Source organism: Dermacentor silvarum, chromosome 8, assembly GCF_013339745.2.
Source record: "Dermacentor silvarum isolate Dsil-2018 chromosome 8, BIME_Dsil_1.4, whole genome shotgun sequence".
In the NCBI taxonomy this organism is placed as follows: Eukaryota; Metazoa; Arthropoda; class Arachnida; order Ixodida; family Ixodidae; genus Dermacentor; species Dermacentor silvarum.
In genome coordinates this window covers 6,543,198-6,564,106 of record NC_051161.1, presented here as the reverse complement: position 1 = coordinate 6,564,106, position 20,909 = coordinate 6,543,198, and the positions used below count along the sequence as shown (strand labels likewise).

Genomic DNA, 20,909 nt, shown 5'->3' with positions numbered 1-20,909 from the left:
TCATCACCACAGTCATTAAGAGCTGCCGGAGTATTATAAAGAATTATGTATGAGGAATGCAAAACAAGAATTAAGCATTAAATGTTAATCATTCTTTTGAGTAGCTATTTCAAGATACAGATTTTGTGCATGATGTGTATTGTGCGTTGGGAACATTTAAGACTGACTTTACTGCGAGACCTGATAAATGAAGTCAGTTTTTAAATGCTCCTTCAAGGTTCTGAAGTATCACTACTGCCACGCAGCAGCAAATGAGACTCGGGCAATGCAGAAGCTTGCACAGCACTAAGTCTAGCCCTGTCCGATTCCCAGTATTTGTCTGTTCCTTATGTATGGTGTAATGAAGACACAAGTTTAAAACTGTAGTACTTTATTCAGTACGAAAATAACAGTTTAAAATGGGAACATTCTTGCACAGGTAACAAATGTTGCTCTTAAAAAGGCCACACATTGTTCTTTCTAACTGTAGAGCATCAAAATTTGGCTTCCAAGTGATACCTTGGAAAACGGGCTTGAAGCAAGAACAATAGTGTCTAAACAATAATGGTGGCTGTAACACTCGGAAGCACGCAAATGCCCTACTGTTAGGGCTCGCTGTGCACAAGTGCAACTCTCCATGTTACTTGTCCATTTGCACTGTGATGGTACGAATAGCCAAGTAGTTGCAGCCTTGACAGGAAGCTAGCGTCCGTAAGTAAGCAGAGGAAGTTTGGTTTGCAACTAGACTTGGAGTGCCAGTAGGCTCATTCTTGACGTATGTGTTTAGCCACTCTTGGAATGTACAAAAGCATATTCCTAACCAGCAAAGCATTTAAACAGACATGCAGTGAGTCTCACTGCATTTCTAGTTTGACAATGCTGCATTTGTGGGATGGCCTTTGTTCCCCTCTATTGTTTGGCATCATCCCAGCCATTTTGACTGAGGTATGGGAACTGTTTGTTCCAGTTATCTTTACATGTGGCGGGTGTTGCCAAAGTTGATGCCACTTTGTGTAGCACCCTTGTTGGATCCATACTGGAGACTGATAACATTTTGACCGGCCTTCAGCTGCTCCTCACTGAAGTTGCGAACATTTGCTTCTGCCTCCTTAGGTCCCATGCCTTTGACACCAAACTTGGGTGCCTGCAAACAACAGATGAGAACATAACTTAGATCTCGGGAAAAAAAGGCAAATTAATTTTCCTGGATATGGCAGAGCATGCAACATCTCTAACTTACAGAAATACTGAGAAACATGGCCTTCATGGCAATTAACAACCATTTCAGAGTACATAAGAGAAAAGTAACTTATGAAGCAGAAAAAAGTAAATACACAGAGCAAAGATGCCTATGGCAAAAGCATGGAAACAAAATACTGCAAAATTTGAAACCCCAATACAACACTATAGCACCAAGGAATGTTAGGAACCTACGTCCCGAGTACCAAATTTGCTGTCATGATAAGCGCAGACACCTAAGAGAGAATGTGAATGGATTAAGAAGAAGCAAATGACCGTTGCAAGATAATAGTCATTTTTTCATATAGTTTACAACTACATGATATGGCTCATCCAGGTATTTCTCACGCCTGCAAGCAAAGGTGAGCTGAAATCAAGCACACTCAACTCTACCTATGAGACAAAAGCAGAGTGTGCTAATTATGTATGTTTCTTAAACATGCGCAGAATAAAAAATTTAAAAATTATCGGCATATACAGTCAAACCCGAATATATCGAATCTGAAGGGGGTCACAAAAAAATTCGATATATAGTTAATTCGATATATAAACTTTTTTTTTTTAATTCTACAATTTTCACGGGAATTTTACTGCTGGTCTTTATACACAATAATTCGTTATGTGTGGGTTCGATATATCCGGGTTCGACTGTATTGCTTTTATGTTGATGACAATGCAAATGGTGTTGGGGAAAACAGTGTTTTCAGTAGCAGCAACTATGTGCCTACAAAGCTTAAAAAACAAGCGATCCGAGACACATTTCAAGAAAGAAATCATTTCTAGTCTTTGTTTAAAGTTCTTGTGTGTCACTGTCCACAGCATTGTACAAAATAATGCATAAAACACTAGGAAACAACTGGCATGTTCACACTATTCTCAAAATTATATGATCGGTGAAAAGTTGGTTCCAATGTAAGAAAGCGCTTGGTCATTGATGAAAAAACTCGGTACAGCAGTGACCAATTACAGAAGGATTGCATTGAGGACACAGATAAGGAGTACTCAAGGGCAGAAGTTAAAAGATGCCAGTGGGGTGGCAACAATACTCCCACTTTCCTGCACACTTTGCATGCTTTCTCTCAATGTTCTTGATGGATTTATTCTCCCTTGTGCACTGGTGTCCCCACATTCTATCTTTGCACTGTTCTCCCTAATGGGCAGAGACATTCTAGAGATCTCTGTACTGCTATTCATTATATCTCGCTTTTAACTGCTGCTCTGCTGTGACCTAAGCAAGAAGCAGGCCTCGTCAATTTTCTTTTTCACAAAACAGAGTTAAATAAAATTAAACCTAATCTTTACCTTGCAGAAATTTGTAATAACGATCAATGTCATCATCATCAGCCTATATTTATGTCCACTGCAGGAAGAAGACATCTCCCTGTGATCTCCAATAACCCCTGTCTTGCGCTAGCCGATTCCAACTTGCGCCTGCAAATTTCCTGACTTCATCACCCCACCTATAGTTTTCTGCCGTCCTCAACTGCGCTTCCCTTCTCTAGGTATCCATTCTGTAACTCTAATGGTCCACCGGTTATCCATCCTACGCATTACGTGGCCTGCCCAGCTCCATTTTTTCCTCTTAATGTCAACTAGAATATCGGCTATCCCCGTTTGCTCTCTGATCCACCCCACTCTCTTCCTGTCTCTTAACGTTAGGCCTAACATTTTTCGTTCCATCCCTCTTTGTGCGGTCCTTAACTTGTTCTCGAGCTTCTTTGTTCACCTCCAAGTTTCTGCCCCATATGTCAGCACCGGCAGAATGCAATAATTGTACACTTTTCTTTTCAACAACAGTGGTAAGCTCCCAGTCAGAATTTGGCAATGCCTGCCGTATGCACTCCAACCAAGTTTTATTCTTCTGTAAATTCGCTTCTCGACCTAGATAAGCATACTCCTTTACAGAATCTAGAGGTTGACTGGCGATCCTGAACTCTTGTTCCCTTGCCAGGCTATTGAACATTACCTTTGTCTTCTGCATATTAATCTTCAACGCTCCTCTTACAATTCCTCAGTTAAGGTCCTCAGTCACTTGTAATTCGTCCCCATTGTTGCTGAACATGACAATGTCATCTACAAAGCGAAGGTTGCCGAGATATTCGCCGTTGATCCTCACACCTAAACCTTCCCACTCTAATAACTTGAATACTTCTAAGCATGCAGTGAATAGCATTGGAAAGATTGTGTCTCCTTGCCTGACCCCTTTCTTGATAGTTAACTTTCAACTTTTCTTGTGGAGAACCAAGGTAGCTGTGGAATCTGTAGATATTTTCCAAAGATTCCAATGTATTTTGTCTCAAACTCATTGGTTTAATAGTTGAGAGAGCAGAGCTCTCTGAAGAGTGGATACATTGTGTTGAAGTGCAAATTTTCTGTGGCATGCTTGCTCCTTTACCACATTCAAATGCATTACCAAGAGTATTCTGTGTTTGCCTAACTTCGACTTACTTGAACCACAAGTTACTGTGCATGAATGAGTGATTACAACAGGGCAGTTAAGAAGCATGAAGAAAATTTAGATACCACTGCCTTGTACACTTTGCACATCAATGGCTCTGTCACAGCTGAAATATGCACCATTTGTAGCTCATGTGAAAAAGCTTATATGGAAAATTTTGGTTACTTGCACTAGCTATGCCACTAGTGACTGGCAATGAACCACTTTAGAGCAATCGTGTCAGAAGCTGTGAGTGTGAGAAAAGGAGGCGAGGGGGGTTGTTTTGGCAGCAAAGAGCGGCATGGGTGTCAAACACGGCGGGCCAGAGCACAAAGCTGAAGAACCCACCTTTCTGGCCAGTGACTGCAGGCAGATTGAGACCGAGAGCAGGTTCTGCTTCTCCCAGAGGTCGACAGTCTGGAAGGTCTCCTGGGCAGGAACACCCATCTGCCGCGCATGCTCCAGAAACAGGTTGATGTTCTCCATACATTTGAAAGCCATCTTGCTCTGATTGATCTTCTTCTCCGGGATGCTGCCCGCCTTGATTGAATTTACCAGGCTGCATAAAAGCAATATCACTTGTCAACATCTTCTCTGATATGGCTCAAGACAGTTAAACTTGACAAGCTCCACATTTATATTGCAAAGCTTAACCGCTGACCTTGGCTCATCCCCATATTGAATTTTTCAACTTTGTTGCCAATTAATACACAGCACCTTGTTTGAACAAGCTGATTATTAATATTTAGGGTCTCTTCTGCATAATAAGTAGCTTACTGCTAATAATGCTCAATTTTGAAGTGGTTGTATGGCAATGAGATGGAAATTCTTTTTTATTGCAGAAAATTGTGAGGACATATAACCTAATGCTCGAAACAGCAAATGTGAGCAGAATACTGATTGCACATCAGCCTGAGGAAGAAACCAAAAACAGGTATTGCTCCTCCATCTATAAGTAATCGATTCTATAAAGGCATTTGGTCATTACGGTATCCATGTTCACAAGTTGTGGATTATTTGTATGTTAATATACACCTGTACATGGTTTTGATTATAATGCTATAGTGGAGGTCTCTGAATTCATTTTGACCATGCGGGCTTCTCTAACATGCGCCCAATAGTCAGTACATCAGTGCATCTAAATTTTGCACGCTTTGGAATGTGGCCATCACAGTCAGGAATTGAACTGGCAACCTTATGCTCAGGAACTGAATGCCAGAGCCAGCTAACCTTAAAAAACAAGAAAAGGCTTGTCAAACTATCGTATGCCCAGGTCATTTTGCTATAAATGTTCTCGTGGGGGTGTGCTGACTGAAAAGTAATTGCTTCGAAGGATCACTTGTGTATTTTGCTTGAACAGTTTCGTGCCGAACCGGTAACCATTATTTCTTTCGGTTCAGGTTCGGGTCAGGTTCACGCACGTTCATTAAAGAATATAGGTTCGGTTTCAGCTAGAATTCTGGTTCGGGTACGGTTTTCGGCTTGGGTTCGGTTCGACACCCCGGTACACATGTCTCCACTCAAAGTTGGTGTTGTATGACTTATGTCCTGTGGCGGCAAATGATGTCCTGCACAGGCAGCTGCATACATAGTAATTTGTTAATCCAAGCAAAATTATTTTTTTTTCAAGCTGCTTTAAAAGCGCCATCTACTGATCCAGAAGGTAATAAGCCTTTCCAGGTAGCCAACTAACTACCACTTGCTTCAATATATTTGGGTAGTTACGAAGACACTGAATACTTCTTTGTGCAACATGTACCTTTGCTACATGTCATCTAACACTGTGTGTGAATGAAGAAGACAGCTGGTGCATAAGTTTATATGATTACTGGATTTTGTGCGGTGGATTGGAGCTGCTATGCAGCAGGGTATCAACAGTCTTCATGCTCAAGACTTGGTCAAGAGAGGTGAGCTGGACCATTCTCAAAGGACATGTTTCTTGGCTTATCAGCTGCGCACAGGTATATATAATTCATTACTGCATGATGTGTTGGTTTGAGAAAAAAATTGATCAGCATGCAGTTGAACAAGGGATGTTGCTGTTCATCAGGGCAGCAATGGCATTCCTTGGCAGCGCTTATATAGCTCACTTTCCTGCCCGCAATGGGGAAGGTGAATAAACAGGTGGGAATCCCTGCTTCTTGGAAGAACCGGCAGCACTGCTGCTGAGGACAACATAGACTTAATGCGATAACAGTGTTTCACACATAGCAGCAAAAGGAAAAAGGAACAGCACAAGTTTAGAAACAGTAAACACAAAGGAGTACACAAAGTGCCGTTGTAGGTGGATACCGGCTTTTATATACTACATATTGCAAGATTTGCGGAATATATACAGCTGACAGAACAACAGTGAGCAACAACGAGAAACAGCCATACAGTGCCTGTCTGTTGCTTGACAGCGCTATAGTTTTTGCTTCCTTTATGAAGCATAAGAAAGCTGTGCATTTATTGCGAGAAAGAAAAATGTGATAATCGCCATGTTTATTTGCTCACAGCAGAGCGCTATACCGTGTGTGGCCATGTGTTGTGTATGCACTGCCATTTGTAGGTTAGCCTCGTTGCAAACACAAAGTTGTTCCTTACTGGCAGAGGAGAACGCCATCCTTGAGTGTTTCATAGAAGTTGTCCATGTCACCGGAGGTGTTGATGTCCTGACCTGTGACATCCTTTACCCAGGCAAGCAGTTGGCCCGCCAGCTCCGGGTCATACTTGGACTGGATCTGCAAAATACATGTGCACAAAAGTGGGGTCTTGTACCTCGAAAAATAATAAGAATGCAATATGTAAGACCGAACGCAAAAAGTACGAGGCCAAATACAAACTCCCAAACAACATAATTCAGGATTTAAAACAAATCTTGGTTAACTTGCAATAGAACACGTCCGGCCGTGGTAGAGTGCAAATTACTTTTCTCAACTTAACGAAACATTTGCAAATGAAGCACTCGCACATCGCACACACATTGGCAGCCTTTAATGTGATGAAGGCCCACGCAGAAACAACAATCGAAATGCGTACCCCATTACGCGCTTGCAGCGGGACTCAATGCAAGTGGGAATAATCACAATAAATCTCGAGGTGCCCGTCCTCTTGTGGCCGACGTCACACGTCGGCGCGGCGAAGTTTTCACGAACAACGATGTGCGTGACACTTTTGTTACCAGCTCAACTAGCAGCATCGAGTTCCTCGCGTACCAACATCAAGCAGCCGACCGATTCTAACTTCGCTTTGAATAATACAAAGCAAATCGCGAGAAAACAAAGTTTCAACTGATCAAGATATTAACTACTGTGTATGCTTTAGCTGTCGAGGTGAATCTGCATTTGTTGGCCAGGTTTCTGCAGTTCAAGCTGCTTTTCCAAGCACTAGCTGCACTTCGACGCCGCTAGAGTACATCAACAAGGACTGGCAGCCATCTAAGGGAGGGGGTGAGAGGGGCTGTCTCCCAACCCTCTGGCCGCCTTTGACCCCATCAAGGACATAATAAATGTTTTGCTCTCTTGCTGTTCCAGAATATATATAGTGGGCACTCGGATGGTACAACTACACGATTCTCACTTGCATGAGCTACATAAAATTCTCAACCATGCAGCTACATAAAGGTAGCGGCTACAAATCACAGCTTAATTCTCTTCAGTTTCACAATAACGATTACACTACATACATTTACCATGTACAATGGCAACACGTAACGCGTTCTGTCACATTCAAGCGCCTGTATGCACAGGTATATGTATGGCACAGACACAGGTATGCATACCTGGAGGCAAGGGCACTTAATTGCTCATTACTGCAGCAGGTGCTTATCTTGTATCTTTGATTCGTAATTAAAATGTGCAGCATGACTAGACATAATACGACACACACACTGAGCTACTTTCAACTACAGATCGGCAGAATGGCAATAAAATCTTACACATTCATAGATACTCATCGTAATCAAAGCATGCTTGTGCAGGGCTACCTCGTTAAATCAAGAAACTGCATTTATTTTTTATAATAATGTCACAGAAGGCATACTCACGCACATTATTGTTGTGCCGGCGCATGCACCGGCTTCTCTGACCCATATACGCTCTCTTGCATGACAAGGGCATCGAGTAAACATTTTCAGTCCAATTAATTCACAAACTGCTTCAGTTTTTGTCTAAGACACACGGTCATCTCTTGTCCGAGTTGAACAACTTGAAGCTACGTCCACTATGCCATTTCTCTTTATCCTCTTCAGATTTTGACTCATGCTATCAGAGAGAAAAAATGCGGTTTCTTAATTTGTCTAGGTTGACCTAGATGTGTGCTCATTGTATATGTATGATATTAGAGAGTTTTAGAATAGGGGCCCCAAACGTTTTGGGGCCCCAAAGAAATAGTGTCGAAGCCACTGCGCATGCGCGAGACGCAAGCTGTACGTGTTTGGGTTTTGCGTCAGGCACGCTATTTCTCCGATTTAGCGGGATCCCCAAAAGCTTTGCGTTAACAAACATGGCGGCGCTGCGCTGCGGACGGCTTCTGTGGTCTCCGTGGTTGTTTGCCTTGACACCTTTTCCGTTGAGGTAATCCGATGGTCTGATGGGCTCATGCCCCTGATGACCGACATGGCTGTTCGTGTGAAGCGCGAAATAGCACAATTAGTGCCGCTCCACAGTGGCCCCCTTGTCCGGGAACGACCGGTGGCCCAAATGAAACCCAGTCAGGCCAGGTAGGGGGGGGGGGTCAATGTAACGGATGATGTTGGGTTGGTGAGCACACCTAAGCTCTGGGGCGGGGCACCTGTGGGTGCCATGTCCTCTTCCCATCTGACAACGGCACCAACGCTAACACGTGCAAAGCTCTTTGGGGCCCCAAACTTTTGGGGTCCCTATTGCAAAACTCTATTGTCTATTATTTCCATCCTCAGACCGATATAATGTGTATCTGCAAAAATAGAAAATCTAGTCGATAATGTGTGAGTCTAGTCGATAGTGTGTGTGTGTGTGAGTCTAGTCGATAGTGTGTGTGTGTGTGAGTCTAGTCGATAGTGTGTGTGCTGTGAGTCTAGTCGATAGTGTGTGTGCGTGAGTCTAGTCGATAGTGTGTGTGCGTGAGTCTAGTCGATAGTGTGTGTGCGCGAGTCTAGTCGATAGTGTGTGTGCGTGAGTCTAGTCGATAGTGTGTGTGCGTGAGTCTAGTCGATAGTGTGTGTGCGTGAGTCTAGTCGATAGTGTGTGTGCGCGAGTCTAGTCGATAGTGTGTGTGCGTGAGTCTAGTCGATAGTGTGTGTGCGTGAGTCTAGTCGATAGTGTGTGTGCGTGAGTCTAGTCGATATTGTGTGTGCGTGAGTCTAGTCGATAGTGTGTGTGCGTGAGTCTAGTCGATAGTGTGTGTGCGTGAGTCTAGTCGATATTGTGTGTGCGTGAGTCTAGTCGATATTGTGTGTGTGTGTGCGTGTGCGTGTGTGCGTGTGTGTGTGTGTGTGTGGATCGGCCTGAATCAAAAGTTCTGACCTTCTACTCAGCACTGGAAAGGGAAGTAAAACGAGAGAGAGAGAGAGGGAAGTGCTGATTATGAGGTCGAATACGTGGTGAGTTAACTTGAACAGCATAGACACTTTTAAGTCTCAAATCTAAACCATAAAAGGAAGTTGACGAGAGCCTTTACAATATTGCGCCAATGACAATTGAGTCCCGGCCAGGGTCCCAATAAAACCTTTTTCAGACAATGGTTGATCCATGAGCTTGGACAAATGTTGTGCTGTCTTTGCAGAGCAGAGCATATCGTGGGCAGATGCACCAAGCGTGTTCTATTCGCACATTGTACTCCTCACAGTCCTGACTGTCTGCATGGCCGATAGGGTGTAGGTAGTGCCGAGCGAACGCCACACCTTTCATAGCCTGTGCAGCAAGGTCCCGTGTCGCAGAAAATCCGGTGTCGGCGTCAGCGCCGGTAAATTTCCCTATATATTTAGGTATGTGTATATGCCACGCCTTGCTATATGACATGCGAGTTATATTGCCACGCCATTCTATCACTAAAGTTGCTAATATACCTTGTCTTACATTCTTGACAAAGTTATTTCTTGGAATTTTGAGAATGACAGCCCACACACAAATGTCATGAAACAAAACACCGATGGTAAACATTACGGTTACATAGCTGCAGTTGCCAAGAAGCAGTCAGGGATCTTTGAATGCTATCATGTTCCACTCATAAAGGAATAAATCAACTTATTAGACTGATAAAGTATTCTTCGAAAACTCTGCTGTCGTTAATTACACTGCAATAGGTTAATTATTATAAGAAAGAATTAAGCTCAAAGTTAATTTTTTTTAATTTTGCGTGGGAACCCCAACATCAGCACTTCACCGTGACGTCATGACTTTAAATTTTTCGCATTTGGGCCGCGTTGGCTCAGTAAAAGTTCGCGAAATTTGCCATATTCAGTCTTTGGCTCCTTTAGAACACAATGTAGTCAATATTTACCGCTAAAGAATTAACTGAGACTTAGAAGGTGCTGCCAAAATCCATGATGTCACGGTGAGCTGGTACGGCAACTTCAAGGTGGCGTCGCCACTCGCCTCTGTGTTTTTTCGTTTCTTTCTGGCTCACCAAGCGGCTTCTCGCGGTAAGAGTGGTGTTTTTGGTATTGTGGAAGGGCAATCTACTGATTAAAAAAAAACATTTCTTCCCTTTAGTGTCCCTTTAAGCGTCCTCCAATTTTTGTTTCGAAGGGGGGCAGTAACATCACTTCTGGGTGGAGTCCGTGAAGGCGGCGATGTGTGTTCCAATCGTTTCGTGCAATAATGTATGTATACATTTGCGTGGCTTTATTGTGGGCCATCTATCCTTCTCGTCGGCTAGCTCACTTACGTAGAAGCCACAGTGACATGGAATCCATCGAAACGTTACGCAATGGCCAGTGCTCTGAGCGCGCGAAATCATAATTCTATCACATCTTGAGCAAGGAGACAATAAGGTCCTCGTTTATAAGGACAGAGTCAATCACTTGTAGCGCTGGTATCGCGTTACCAAATACAGTCCAGACCTGAGGCGATTCCATCAATATAAAACAGACTGCATCAAGTATGGCTACAATCTTGACCGCCGTTAATGTAGTGCTGTGGTCGAGGTGGAAGCGCTTACTGATCGTCAAATTTGGGATTGCGAATTCTGCAGTGGAATAGTTGGTGACACCGACCCGTCAGTATACTCTAGCCGCGCCGCATATTTCAATCATGAATCCAAAACGGTTAGCACGCCAACATGCACTATATGGAGAAGTTCACGCTATTCAGGCGAGCCTTGCTGAACTCTCACCCACCTGCAGACCTGCGACACTAGAGGAGTGGCTGACGGACTCCTCCCCCGACTATACGTACAAGCCATGATCGAGTTGATCACGACGCTCGGCTTGGCAAACAACTAGAACAAAGCGGGCGAACCCGGACCGGGGTTGTTGAATAAAGTTTATTCTCTATCTCTCTCTCTTCACGTTTGCTTCGATTTCACCCAAGCACTAAATATTTTGTGCTACCGGTACACCAGTTTCAGGCGCTAGCATATGTGCTAGTGCTGCAATATACAATTATATATATACATATATACATACATATATGTATATATATATATAATATATATACACATATATACACATACCGGGTGTGTGTTTTTTTTCTTCTTTTAGACGATGCAGAATTTTTAAAGATTGCTCGTGGCCGATAACATAATTCTAGTCATTGAGCTGGATTACTCAAAACGGCAGACATTACTCGCACAAAAAATCGAAATGCACAATCAAATAATTAACATAAACCCACAAATTAACTTTTAACTTGATCATTTCACGGCATATTGCAACTTAGGAATTTCAGCCAGCACGAGTTTCCAAGGCGTATACACTTGGAACGAATTTTTAGGATGACACCAGTTTTTTATATATTAATTCCCAATGTCTGTGACGAAATACATGGGCATTCTAGTTAGTTTTGCGCTTCAAGGCATAACAGCGATTTGTTAAGATAAATGGAGCAATAGTGCACTTCTGCCACAAGTTTCACGGAGCATATCTCGAAACCGGTGCCATCTTCAGAATTCGTTCCAAGTGCACATGCCTTGTAAGCTCACCAGCTACAATTCTTAAATTGCAATATGTAACGTAAAGTAAATAATTAAAAAGTGAATTAGTATTTTCTTAATTATTCGATTATGCATTTCGATTTCTCGTGTGAGTAATGTCCGCCACTTCGAGTAATCCAGCTCAAGGACTAAAATGGACTTATTCAGAAACATGCAGCGCCGGGCAGCTGTCGTCACTGCGAATGTGAAAGCGTCCGCGCATTTTTTTTTTTTTTTTTTTTTTTTTTGGGCTAGTCTTTCGTGGTTGTCATTTGCGAGCTGCTAGTGTGCATACTGCGGAACCTTCGCCAAGCATTTTACGATGATTTCACTGCCTTAAGCAGACCGCAAAAAAAGAAGTAAGGTGGCAGACGAAAGGGCTGCGTACCCGCTTCGCCGCGTCACCGTTGTGCAATGTGATGAAGCATACACTGTGTAGTGTTTGGAAAAGAGAATGGCGGAAGGCCAATCTTGTACGCGAACAGCCGCGTACAAGATTGCGTACAGCTGTGCGAACAGCCGCGTACAGGTCCTTAAATACTTGTTTCTATTTTTTCTGGTCGCCAAGGCACACGGACGTGGTAGAAAGAAATGAATATTCACATCGGCCACAACGCTCATCTGATGCAAAAGAACTTGGGGAAAACTTGTTGAAAGTCGTAAAAATAGTATGCTGCTAGCGTGCGCCTAAAGCCTATATATATATATATATATTGCTTTAAAATCCAGGAACCTTACGTGCGCCGAGGCCCGAAGGACGGCTCACTACAAGAATGAAGGAAGAAGAAGAATATAAGAAGGACGGCTCACTATGGAGCAGCGTCGCAAGTAGTTTTTGACAAGATAGAGCTGTAAGGAAGCTTGCCAGCTTGGGTACTTTCTGCACTTTACTACGGTAACTAAGGGCGTATTAATCACAATAAACAAATTCGCGTTTTTTTCTTTCTTTTTTTCTTTTTCTTTTTTTTTTTTTTTTTTTTTTTTTTGCTACGTGTGACGCGCAATCCGCTTTGACGCTACAGTTGCTGCAAGCGCGCTCGCACTTTCACAGACTGTATTCGAGACACTACTATGGTGTTCTACAGCGCTATAAACAAGGCTTTGGTCACCCAGTGGATCGTTGTTCCACCATCGCAGCAATTAAAACAGTCGGCCTCGCGCCCGCCGCGCAGACGGGAGACGCGGTGGCATTCTACGTCGGTGGCGCCCTCAGCTAAATGAGCGGCGGCAGTTTGCAACTCTGCCGACGGCGCCTCCCTATTGTTGTCTCGGCGTCTTGACAGGCACAGAGTTTATCAAGGAGGCTATGCCCCAATCCGCGGACCGCACCTGATATCACGCGCCATCCGCTTTATCATAATCACAGGCCATGATGCCTGCGCTGGCCTGGATTATTTTTATCTTCTCGCACCCCCTAAATGATCTTAACAATACATATCTCCATTGCGGTGAAGCGCAGAAGCAGAAAAAAAAAAAAAAAAAAAAAAACATTTTGCGCTTACGCAGCTCTGTTCTTGCTGCAATGTTTGCAGATATCACATTTTATTGGCTTTTGTCGTTTGTCGTAGCTCAGTGCAAATGACACGCGGTATTACCAACAGGAAGCTCAGATCGACCCACTGACTGACGCTAACTAGGACTGACTGACCCTAAGTGGGAATTCTGCCATAAACCAATTGAACTGGTCCCAGTTGCAATACTTGCACAATATTTGCGCCGAAGTTCGGCTTAACCGAATTAGCGGTGCGTGTTAAGCGATTGTTATTGTTTTCATTACCTTACTTCGCTGCTGACGTAATCGCGCTGACCTTCTGTTTCTTTTCACAGTCCTTTACGGTATCGTCACCTGCCCCGAAATGCTCAGTTGTATCACGTTTTGTAAACCGCGCAAGATCACCTTTCCATGTTCCTGCCTGTCATCACCAACACGCAACTGTCCACAGAATTCAGAGTGGTTATTTTCATGATCTCGATATGTTCATAACTCGCTGTCATTGTCATTTTCTGTGCTTCACGTTGTTGTGCCATAGTTTCACATATTGCTTATCTGCCCTTCTCCTTTTTCTTTTGTATTCACATTGCACCTTGTATGTACTCTCTTTTCAAAATTGTTTTTTTATGTGGGCGCCGCCAGCACTTGGACCTTATGGTTGTTCCTGGGCACGTTAAATAAATGACTGATTATATATCTTACTTTTTTCTTTTTTCATTGGATGCGCGGGAAATGTTAGTTGTAGCGCTTAACTGGGGTTCCAGTAGCACTCCTTCAGTGATGCTTAACCGTTACGTAGTGTCCCATCTGTGCGGCTTGCCCTGAGTAAACACGTGGTGTATTAGTGCCTCGGTCGTTCCCTAGGCGGAGCCGGCACAGCTCGGCCTTCTTCCCCCCTCGTGAACTCCGCCGCCAAGCGCGACCGTCAGCGCTGGGCGTCGATGCATTGCCTCCCGCCATCGACTCGGGTGCGCCGCGGCGACGTTTCCTTATATGGCCGAGACACACGGGCCCCTTCGCCGATGGCGTCGGACACGCAATCCAGTCAAGAATGCCGCCGATACGAGAGAGGATGCGCGCCCGCTGCGTCTGTCGTTTCCTCCCTTCTCGCGCCGGCCAAGATAAGGCACGGAAAAAAAAAAAAAAAAAAAAGTGTGCAGAGAAGAGCGCGCGGGGGTGGGCGAGGTTGCGCTCGCGCAGCGCTTTTCCTTGTAGTTCGTTCGGTAGGGCGTCGTTTCCCGCGCGGTACGCGCCGCACCCGTGTGTTTGTCCGTCTGGCAGCCTAGCACAGTAAACGCGCACGCGTTGTAATCCGGTTATCGCGGGATTCCCCATTTTGTGGCCGATCCTAAGTTGCGTTTCGAGTTTGCAACGACTCCCCTCTCTCGATGATCACCCTCTCGTCCGTCGTATCGGCCGCTTCGATTCGGCGCAATATGACGAAGGTCGGGGGGCGAGAAAGGATGCCCTAGTTAACGGAAGACAAGCGCGCTGGTTCGACAATCTCCTCCTCGATAATACTCCCGATGACTGCCGTGTTGGTCCGACCTATCGCGATGACTCCATGCGGATCCTATACATGCGCTATCTCGTAATTGATCGTAATGAATCATCAACAAGCCCAAATTGGCACCTTGGTTTGGTGGCGTAATTGCGCCACGTACTGGAGCCCGGAAAGACATTCAGGAGAGACGACCAGGAGTGCGAGACAGGACAGAATGCGGCGCTTTGCTCTGAGGCGCACGGGAGTTTTTGCATTTCGCTCTCATAGAAATGCGGCCACCGCAGCCGGGAATCGAACCTGCGACCTCGTGCTTAACAGCAAAACGCTATAGCCACCAGCGGCGGGTGCGTAAAAATAATGTTAATTTGAAGACACACCGCGAGCCGTGGACACTGGCAGAGACACACCGTGGACACTGGCAGTTCTTTCTAACGCGTTAGCGTGAAAAGTGCCAAAATGGAAATAAATGTCGCAGTTTCGCCCGAAAGGCGAAGCATCAATTGCGATAGCAAATTAGCAGAGAGCTATTCGGAGTAGGGATAGTAGTTTTATCGGCTGCATAAACTTGGACACATTCGCTTTCTAACTGAATTGACAAGCGATGTGTCATCGCGCACAAGCAAACATGAATAGATCACACTGAATGACCGCAGACAACGACTGTCAAAACGCTGGCAGCAAGCGCAGCCGCCGCAGCGGGCGAAAAATCGTGCGGTCTATGCTTCAACGGAAACTGAGCGGCGAATGCACAGCGCATACAAAGGTCAGAGCCGTGTGGAGATAAGAGACGGTGCGGGCGACCGCCACCACAGCCAGTGCAAGCGTATTTGTTGGCAGAGTAAAAGCTCCCCCCCCCTCCCTCCCGCGCTGCCTTCCCGCTTTTTTGCTTTCGCGTGGGAGATTGCGTTGCCAGTTCCCCTTGCGCACGGTTGCAAGATACGCATTTGGTGCCGTAGCACAGCGTCGCTCCGCCTCCCTCCCCCCCATACCCCCACGGCCTTTCGCGCGACGGTCGCGTTTGCTTTCCGCCGTGCGTTCGCTCTCCGTGATAGCGTGCGGCGACGATATTATCGCCCTTGGAATCTATACGGAACCAAAACTCTCGAAACCGCCATGAACCGTGCTGCTAGGATCATTCTCTCGGATTATTCGTATACTGCACTTGTATAGTGTATACGTCTACTCGCCAAAATCCAAGCTACAACTTTTATATGTTTGCCTGTCGTCAAATTTCATATCTCGTTCACAGCTTATTCATTTTCATTTTATATGACGCGAGAGCCGGCTGATTCAACAAGCACATCGCACTGAAATGGGCTTCCGAGATAAACTGCACTGATCATCGATCCAGCACGGTTCAAATCTGCCATCGCGTTTGCTTACCCATCCTTGCAACACTGACATCACAAAAAAACTTGGAGTACGCTTAAGCTTCGCCCTTAAGAGTGGAACGCGATAGTATTATTGGACGCCGTTGACTCCGACACCGTATTTTCTGCGACATGGGGCCCGATTAAAACGAATTAGCGGGCGAAGTCCCCATTCGACCTGCTTAGGATGCGAGCGCGATCATTTTAGCAAGTACCCGAACGCGCGGCTGTATATAGGTCTGGTAGAAATGCTGGAAAAGGGGTTTGTGTTTGAATTTCCTCGTAGCAGAATTAGGTTTTCACGTGCATTCAAATTACAATCCGGCGCCGAATGGTAAAGTCGTACTTTACCATTTTTCTGACGGATTTCACTGTGAGAAATTCAATTTTTGTTCACCAAAACCTTGCACCACGTGGAGGGCCTGCGCTGTCGGGGTGGTTGGGGATTATTTTCTCCGCCACACACCGACATCGCACGCCGGTTGCCGACGCCGGATTTTCTGCGACACAGGGCCCTTAACGCTATCGCGTTAATATGCCAACCCGCCCAGTAATGCCCTGATGGAGGCTCCCACGGGATGCAAAAAAAAATATTTTTCAGTGGTTCGATATCTTCTCGATCGACAGACGCGCGCGCACAATATGCGCATGTTTGCTTGTACTGCGCAGCTCTGGTTTAAGAATGGAGGCGCGGTCGTTGCTAAGGCTCCACAGTCCGGGATTAGGAGAACGGCCGGGAGCATTGCAGCTGGTATGACAGCACTCTCACCGAGACCATCTTCCTCGCGCGGTCGCCGAATGGCCCGTCACTCCCGGGAGACTGCGTTTTCCCCGCTGCAGAGTGATCGCTTAGGCGAAAGAGGCTCGTCGTCCACCTCGGAACGGGGTTCGGGTCAAGGCGGACCGCCTACCAGCAGACTGGCCGCAGTGGCGAAATGCGGCCCCGCATCGCAGCCCCTCGCGGTGAGAGTATAAGCCACGTTTACTCCACGAGTCAGGTATAGTACACATACGAACAGCAGCAGCACTCGAGTGTCGCCAACGGCGTCGTCACACGAATAATAATAATAGGTGGTTTATTTATTGGCGCAAAAGGGCCAGATATGGCCAAAGAGCACCATGGCACGGTGATAGGTTCTCAATGTATTATGAACGGAGTGGACAGTGAGTTGCAAATGGCAGATGCAACGTGGCTGTAGAAAGGCCTAAAGCAAGTCGCTGTAAATTGCGTAAAATATATGAGTATTAAAATAATTACAATGACAATACTGATCTGAGCTATGAGCATAGAAGTTCCGTTACGAAGATACGATATATAATAAAACGTATGCACTAGCACTATAGTGCCTCAGGAGGAGCCTTGAAGTCAAGGACTGAGAGGCGCGTGCTGTGAAAATTTTGCACTGCAGCTGCAGCCTGCAAGGAGAGGCTGCGCTACAGATAACCTGGCCAGATTACTTGTACGGTGCTACGCCTGCTAAAAACTTTAAGACTGTTAATCATATATAGAGCAGCTCATGGCTCAGAAAGAATTATGCTGGGTGAATCGGGATATGCTCACGCTATGCGGGATAAAAGTACTTCTTACGCTGGGCCTTCTGTTTCAGGGCCCTGGACAACAAGATGGAGGGCTGTAAGAATGCCGTTACACCTATCGCATGTCGGATGATCACTTCCAGTAAGGAGGGAAGAGTGTGTTCCATGGGTATGCCCCATTCTTAATCTGCAAAGAAGCACTTCCTTAATTGAGTCTTGTTTTCTCGGATATCCATTTCCCTATTCTTGGCCACTATTTCCGAAACTCATGGCGCAAGAAAGGCTTCTGTGGTTTGTGTCTGTATATTCAAGAACTACTGATGTGGCACTTTCGTCTGCAGCTACATTGTCTTTTATGCCTCTATGGCCAGGTACCCAGCATCACTTGTTAGCCCATGTAAGCTGAGCGTATACTGTACAGTTCATTAAAAACTCAATTAGTGTGTTTTCGTAGATTCATTAGAGCTCTAACGACGCTCAATGAGTGAACACAATTTCTTTCCTAACTTTCATTAGCTTTGTGTGTAACTGCCGAGAGGACTGCGTATGCTTCAGCTGTGAAAATACTTGTGTGCGGATTTAGTGCACCAGACATTGAAAAAGACGGTCCCAGAGCTGCGTAAGCAACACCAGTAAGATTTTCAAGTGTCCGAGTAAAATTCTGCACATGAGTATACTTCGCCTCAAGTTCTAGGAAGTGAGAGCGTATGTGAGTTTCAGGTGCGCGTTTGGAAATCTTTACAACAGAGACATCACACTAGACAGTCTGCCACTCCCAAGACGGTGGAAGTTGACTGGGACATTTCCTTGAAGTATATAGTACGCATGTTTCTTCAGCCGACACTTCGAAACGCAGGGACAAAGGAGTCCTCAAAGACACGCTGTTTCGATAAAGCCTGGCAGCCGATATGTCGCTTATAGTGGAATGGCATGAGTGTTCTACATCTGCTTTTACCTTCAGGGAGTAAGATAAACTTAAATACGTTTTGGAGATGTATAGCTAGAGACCATTCATCCGACTCAACATACAGGCTTTCTACAGGGCTATAGTCCTGAAGGCTCCTGTAGCAAGCCGGATACCCATATGCTGAACGGGGCATAACATCTTTAAAGCACTAGCTGTTGCAGAGTTATAAACTATGGCTACGCAGTCAAGGCGTGACCGTATAAGGCTTTTGCATAAGCTAAGGAGGCATCACCTGCCCATGATGTGCGTGACAGGAGCTTCAGCGAATTCACAGCCTTCAGGCATGTCGTTTTCAGGTACGGGACAAAAGTTAACTTGCAGTCTAAAATGATACCTAAATATTTATGCTGATCGACGGCTCACAGATAGTCGTTCTCCATTGAGATATATCAATGGGTCCGGCGCAGTGTACCTCTTGTTCGGGAAAAGGACGCAGGTGCTTTTTTGTGGGTTTAGTCTAAATCCATTCTCGTCCGCCCACTTATAGTTTGTTTAGGCCAAACCTGTCGTTCGCTGATAGCACGTCGTCCCACGAAAGCGCCGCGCGCGCCATCGGGTGTTTGAACGCGTGCTCGAATTGTGCGGAAATAATCGCGCGTCGCGGCAACGTCTTTCGGAATGCGGAAAGCGCAATGTATATAGGGCGTGTAACCGGTGATTGACAAAATGGGCGTCGCGAGATCGGAAACGTCGTAGAGAGCTATAGATTAGATGCTGCGACGAGGTTGGGAAAATTTCAGGCACACGAGGCATCACTGGACGAGGCGTTGGTCTTGCAGCCAACATTAGAGAAACGCTGATGACGACGAAAGGGTTAAGCCACGAGTGAAAAGAACGAGCTCGGCGGCACCACTTCCTTCTTCGTACGCGCCTTCCGTCCATTGTGAAGCATTCCTTTCCTCAGCGGCAACGCACTAATGACTGCGCACTCTCACCGAGACGTCAGCACCGGTTCACGACTGAGGCACGAGTAAAGTGGCCGGCGTAAACGACAACGGTGGCTTACGCTCGCACATGATGCCGTGCGGAAACAAAGTTCGCGCCACGACCACCGCAACGAAAGAACAGGGCGCGTTTTATTGCGATAGCAATTATATGGACACTTCAACCGGATTTCTGCCGTCGGCGTCGCCGTCGCCGTCGCCGTGAGGTTCCCTATAGATAAAATCTTCGCCGCGCGCCGTATGCCCGAGCGGAAGCGTGCGGGGACGCGCGCTGTCACGGAGAGTGAACGCACTCAATCTCCCACGCGCAAGCAAGGAAGCGGGAAGCCAGCGCCAGAAGGAGCGGGGGGGGGCGCACTTCTACTCTGCCAACAACCGCGCTCGTCTCGCCCGCAAGCATTTTCCAACGCACGCTACACATGCAATGCTGCCCGGATCGGCAGTGCAGAGCTACATGTGTGTCCCTTCGCACGCGCTGCTCACGGGAAGCGCTTCTCACCAACACCACCGTTTCACACGCGCCTTCTCGTGGTCATCGAGTCTCTCTTCATGTCGGTCTACTTACGCCGCAGCACACCTGCTTACTTAATCAGCTCATGTTTACTACAATTCATATTGCTACCAAAGCCGCTCACCTTACTTCGTATGACATTGCTGTGTTGCTATCGCATTCATTGCTTCGCCCTTAGGGCGAAAACTGACATTTTTTCATCCATGGCCTTCGGTTGCTTCAACGGTTCCGCTGTTGAGAATGATATCCGCAGATTCGATTCCTGGCCGCCGCATTGTTTGCAACGTGGGCGCGACGAAACAAGGTGCTGGGGTCAGATTGATTCGGCGAACAGTAAAAAGCCATCTCGCCACGGCATCTGCCAGAACCCTGCCAGCGACTGATTGCTCGACAGCGGGTGGCGACTAGAAGAGGGAGCAAGAAGCGTGGTGGAAAATTAAAAAAAAATGAATTTCTCGGGTTTTATACGTGCCAAAACCACAAGCTGATTTTTTGCGGCACGCCATATAGTGGGGGACTCCGGATTAGTTTTGACAGTACGTGGGGTTCTTTGACGTGCACCGAAATCGAAGCACACGACCGTTCCTTCGCCCTCCATCGAACTGCGCGGCTGCAGCGGTAGAACCCGCGAGGTGGTTGCTAGGCAACGCAGTGACGTCATATCAATGCGACATGCGGCACTTTTTACGGTTAGCTAGAACAGCTTCGCTGTTAAAAAAATTTAAAAAAAAAGTGAGGTAAAGGCGAGGAAAAGGCGTGGCATGCAGACCTTGAAATTTAGTAAAGACGGCAAGCTTACCGTTCGGCAAAAGGACGCGTGCAACCGAACCTCTGCC

General features: G+C 46.0%; 1 protein-coding gene across 1 annotated transcript; it reads right to left on the bottom strand.

Moving 5' to 3' along the window:
- Positions 1 to 353: 353 nt before the first annotated feature.
- LOC119460558 (myophilin) lies at positions 354 to 6,399 on the bottom strand. Its single transcript, XM_037721491.2, has 3 exons — positions 6,242 to 6,399; positions 4,004 to 4,214; positions 354 to 1,123 (listed from the first exon to the last, which is right to left on the bottom strand). The coding sequence occupies exons 1-3, from the start codon at positions 6,286 to 6,288 to the stop codon at positions 953 to 955; spliced, it is 429 nt and encodes a 142-aa protein (XP_037577419.1). The 5' UTR covers positions 6,289 to 6,399; the 3' UTR covers positions 354 to 952.
- Positions 6,400 to 20,909: the final 14,510 nt, after the last annotated feature.